The sequence below is a fragment of the Nicotiana tabacum genome, chromosome 24, assembly GCF_000715075.1.
Source record: "Nicotiana tabacum cultivar K326 chromosome 24, ASM71507v2, whole genome shotgun sequence".
In the NCBI taxonomy this organism is placed as follows: domain Eukaryota; kingdom Viridiplantae; phylum Streptophyta; class Magnoliopsida; order Solanales; family Solanaceae; genus Nicotiana; species Nicotiana tabacum.
This window is the reverse complement of record NC_134103.1, coordinates 97037980-97043279: the sequence shown is the minus strand read 5'-3', so window position 1 is coordinate 97043279 and position 5300 is coordinate 97037980. Positions and strand designations below refer to the sequence as shown.

The window sequence follows — 5300 nt, the reverse complement described above, 5'->3', positions numbered from 1 at the left end:
TTACGATGACATTCATAGCGGCTTCGATTTTTGAGTTAGAAACGGAGGTGGAACTTCACTGTCGGATTTTGCTAAGGCTTTTGATTTGATGATAGCTAACTCAAGTTTTCCAAAGAAGAAGGAGCACTTGGTCACATTTTAGATTTCGATGGCCAGGACCCAGATTGATTATCTGCTCCTTGGGAAGTCTGAAAGAAGTCTGTGCGCGGACTGCAAGGTCATCCTAGTGAGAATCTCACTACCCTATATAAGCTCCTGGTCATGGACTTGTAGATGAGGAAGCGAAGAAAAAAGGGTTGTGTATAGTCTACCTAGGATCAAGTGGGGAGATTTAACTAAAGACATAACCCAGGAATTGGGGGATAAGTTGTTGGCTATGGGGGTATGGAAGAGTAGTGGGAATGTGAGTGGTATGTGGATCGCGACTTTGAATTGCATTATGGAAGCTGCTAGAGAGGTATTGGGGGTCTCGAAAGGCTCATCGGGTGTCCTCAAAGGGGATTGGTGGTGGATTTCTGAGGTCCAAGGTAAAGTGAAAGCCAAGAAAGCGGCATATTACTTGTTGTTACTTTCGTTTCGGTTCTCTAATTGCAATACCTAGTGTTAGTTTTGTATTTTCACTTTGATTTTTTGATTGGTGTACTTGTTGTTGCCCTTCCTTTTACCTTTCCTAAGGGTTTACCAGAAAAAACCTTTGTGCCTTCTTGAAGGTAAGGGTAAATTCTTGAAGGTAAGGCTTTTGATTTGATGATAGCTAACTCAAGTTTTCCAAAGAAGAAGGAGCACTTGGTCACCTTTCAGATTTGGGTGGCCAGGACCCAGATTGATTATCTGCTCTTTGGAAAGTCTGAAAGAAGTCTGTGTGCGGACTGTAAGGTCATCCGAGTGAGAATCTCACCACCCTGTATAGGCTCCTGATCATGGACTTGTAGATGAGGAAGCAAAGAAAAAGGGTTGTGTATGGTCTACCTAGGATCAAATGGGGAGATTTGACTAAAGATAGAGCCCAGGAATTGGGGGATAAGTTGCTGGCTATGGGGGCATGGAGGAGTAGTGGAAATGTGAGTGGTATGTGGACCGCGACTTCGAATTGCATTAGGGAGACTGCTAAAGAGGTATTGGGGGTCTCGAATGGCTCATCAGGTGGCCGCAAAGGGGATTGGTGGTGGAGCAGTGAGGTCCAAGGCAAAGTGAAAGCCAAGAAAGCGGCATATTACTTGTTGTTACTTTCATTTCGGTTCTCTGATTGCAATACCTAGTGTTAGTTTTGTATTTTCGCTTCAATTTTCTGATTGATGTGCTTGTTGTTGCCCTTCCTTTTACCTTTCCTAAGGGTCTATTAGAAACAACCTTTGTGCCTTCTTGAAGGTAGGGATAAGTTCTGTGTATACACTATCTTCCTCACACCCTACTTGTAGGATTATACTAAGTTTGTTGTTGTTGATTCATACCTTGGTATAGTTCAAACAAATGAGGGCTTACTGGAGAAAAAATAAAAGAACCGGGGAGGGGTAATTTGTAATTTACAGAAAACATAGGGGCAGGTCTGATAATAACAAAAATGATTGTATAATCAAGTCTTGCTCGTTTCCCAAATTTTCCAATCACAGTGATGGATGCTGCTCTGTTTTCTCCTTCTTCCCTCTTCGGCGGCAACTCCTCTGGTACTCCTTTTACTATTTCCTAACAATATTCCTAAAGGATTCAAAATGCATTCATTTTATATTAGTTAAAGAGATTTGGGGTTTTTTTTTGGCAGATGAAGAGAACACGGAGACCCAGCAAAATGTGGAGAGGAGGCACCAGTTCCCTGGAATGGTGAGTTCAATCATATTTTTCAATAAATACCCCCAACGAAATTTATTATTATTTGTGTTTTGTGCTCAGCTCTTGATTCTGTATTTTGGGTTCCCAGAAATTGTATAGTATAGCAGTTACTCACTCTGTCCCAAAAAAGAATACACGCCTTTCTATATTTATAAATAATTTAACTTTAAGATTCTCATTTTAATACCAGAATTAACTAAGCAAAATCAATTTTGACATTATAGTTAGTGATTGACTCTCCACTTTCTGAAGATTTATTGGGTTTGTGTATTAGTTCTATAAAGTGAATGTAGGTGAAGATTGATGTATGTACATTTGTTAAATCACTAATTTGGTCTTGTCATTTTTTACTGTGTGCATATTTACATGAAGATGTGATCTTTTTGTTTTATGCATTGAAAATTTTAGTTGCATGCTGGTTATCAACTCTAGTTGTAGGTTTAAAAGGAATATCATGGTTGCAAATTGCGAAGTAAAAGTCTAAGGAATCTTTCCAATATTATGTATAGTTCCCTTGGACAATTACCTGGGAGAATATACGATTTTGTTATTATTTTTTACTGTACATTGATACCATCTTCTAGCTAAATAAATACAGTTTGAGATCAGTATTCAGTTAATTGACCAAATCTTCACTTATCAGCAGTGGCGGATCCAGAAATTTTAAGTTATGGGTGCTCAACTATCTTTAATTTGAAAATTTCTACTTTGACTGGGTGCTAATTTGATAATTATTAATTTTTCTATATAAGTGTTTGTCTCCAAATACAATGGGTGCTTGAGCACCCATAATGCACAAGGTAGATCCGCCATTGCTTATCAGAAGTTATGGGGAATCAAATTAAGTTTCCATGATTTATCACAATGCTGCTGTTTTCTTGTCTTTATGCCAAAGTAAATGTGTTGGGGGGATATGTGAGTATTTTGTTTATTGCGTTCCTAAGCATGGAAACTAATACACTTTGGCTTGCCCACAGGAATTGCTCATCCAAGAATTCTCTTTTCACCAGCTGAATGCTAATTTGCTTTGGCCTGGGACCTTTGCGTTTGCAGAATGGCTTGCGCAACATACATCCTGGTTTAGAGGGCGTCGCATAATTGAGCTCGGCAGGTAATACCTTAAAAAGCATTTAATGTGTTGTCCTCTCATCCTAAAAGATTAGACGTTCTTCAATGTTCTCTCTGCTAAAGGGTCGTAGCTTGTTGCAATCCTGTTGAAATGTTCCTTGTAAATTTGAGAAGAAACAAACTTCCTTGTTCAAAATCAAATAATGTTTTTCATTATAGACTGTCATATTAGCAATGTTCTATGACGTGTTTTCGTCCTTAGCCAATTTTTATACGAGTGTCATTCCATCTAAGATACCTTCAGTTATAATGCTAAGTTTCACAAAGTAATAAAGAACTTCAGTAAAAGCACTTCTTGGTACAAGGAGAATAGATAACTCCTTATATCTTCAGTAGCACAATCAAAGATGAAGCAGGATCCCGATATGACAATCTGAATTGTATAAAGTGTGCAGTTTGAGCAGTAGCTGCTTTGTTGGAATATTTTTGCTTCATGAATGTTTTAGAAATGATTTGCGGTTCTGGTTTGTGAAGTTATATTGTACCATATATTCAATTTGCAATCTCATTAGCATCTGTCATGCTATCCTCTGAAAGAGTTCTATTTATTTGCTTTATTTATTCCCTCTTGGCTCTCATGTGTATCTAATTTTGAAAGGAGGGAAGTGGAAGAGAAGAATTACGATTTATTACGTTAATTTAAAAATGTCAATTGGTGTCTTTTCCTCTTACTGTGTCCTTCCTTGTGCTAACTTTTGATTTTTGTCACAGTGGAACTGGAGCTTTGGCCATCTTCTTGAGAAAATCATTTCAACTTGATATTACAACGTCGGACTATGATGATCCTGATGTTGAAGAGAACATAGCACATAATTGTCGGGCGAACGGCGTTTCACCAGCCCTTCCTCACATAAGGCGTTAGTTCTTTCTCCCATGAAGTTTATTCATATACCCTTTTTATAACTGTGATGAAAATCCTCCCTGGGGAGAAAGAAAACTATACACCATAAACATGTAACTTCTCATCTGATATAGTACAAGCTATGCTCTTTTGAGCAAACTTCAGAGAAATAAATTGACATTGTATTATTGCTCTCAGATTCATGGGGAGATGTTTTTCCGATAGCTGATCCAGACTGGGACCTCATAATAGCAAGTGATATCCTACTATGTAAGTAATTCGCCTCAGGCTTGCTATTACCCTGTAGCGGATTTATGTTTACATGGATTAGGCGCTCTTGATATATCAGATCTCTCGTGCATATCTTCTAACCTTTCCCCTCCGTTTTCTTGTTCATTTGCTACTTGCAGATGTGAAACAATATGAGAACTTGGTAAAGACCCTATGCTTTCTCTTGAAATCCTACAAGCCAAAAGTTAATGAAACAGGTTCTGGAACTAACGAAGAAAAGGGTTAGTTTTGTACATTTTGTAAAGCTTGCCTATTTATCTTATACAGCACTAATCAGGTTGTTTAACCTGATCTATCAAAACTTATCGGCCAGATACATGCTCATTGCCTCGGCCAGCTTTCTTAATGAGCTGGAGGCGCAGGATAGGGAAGGAAGACGAGTCACTCTTTTTCACAGGATGTGAAAAGACCGGTCTTGAAGTAAATCATTTGGGATCCCGTGTGTATTGCATTAAGCTCGAAGAACCGAGTGCCATTGAAGCAGTATAAGATAATTCAATGAATTTTAAGAGCGATGGAACTGAGTTTAGCTTTATGCTTGGTTCTGTGGATACTTTCTTCTAAAGCTGGCTAACCCCATCGTGAGGGCACAGGGGTCTATACCCTTCGCCATATCTTCATGTTTCCGTTAGATGGGGCTCGCGCATGTTCTGCAATACCCCTTTTTATGGGTGGTGTATGGGGATTTTGTTTGTTCTTCTCGGGACACGTGAAGCCACCTGGTATAGAGGTAAGTCCCCTTACGACATGTAACGCACAGCCCGATATGGCTCATTTGATGTTTCCGGGTTGTTGCTTGTTGGAAGTATTGTTATTCTAATGTATCTTATGCAGATCTTTTCATGCATTTTTTCTCCATGCTTTTTTGCAACTTCTGAGCAGCTTAATTTACATTAACTAAAAGGACTAATCCATGTTTATAGTCCCAACAAAATACTTGACATAGAGGATCATATGCCCTGCGGTACAAAAATTGAATTTCTGTTGCTATCACTAAAAGAAAAATGAAAGCTTGTCCTGAGGCCGGGGAAAATATGCAGGTAAATAATGCTACTCCATATATCTTGTCCCTTATTAAACAACAACATACCCGGTATAATTCTACATGGTGAGATCTGAGGTGGGTAGTGTATACGCAGACCTTACCCCTACCTTGTGAAGATAGAGAGGTTGTTTCTAATAGACCCTCGGCTCAGGAAAGCATAAGGTCTAT

At 38.8% G+C, this 5300-nt stretch overlaps 1 protein-coding gene across 1 annotated transcript; it reads left to right on the top strand.

Annotated features, from left to right (window-relative positions):
* Positions 1-1524: 1524 nt before the first annotated feature.
* Positions 1525-4945, top strand: LOC107828055 (uncharacterized). The gene is made up of 7 exons (XM_016655301.2): positions 1525-1664; positions 1760-1818; positions 2805-2938; positions 3667-3812; positions 3995-4066; positions 4207-4308; positions 4401-4945. Exons 1-7 carry the CDS (start codon positions 1613-1615, stop codon positions 4574-4576), a joined length of 741 nt encoding a protein of 246 aa, XP_016510787.1. The 5' UTR covers positions 1525-1612; the 3' UTR covers positions 4577-4945.
* The last annotated feature ends 355 nt before the right edge of the window (positions 4946-5300 follow it).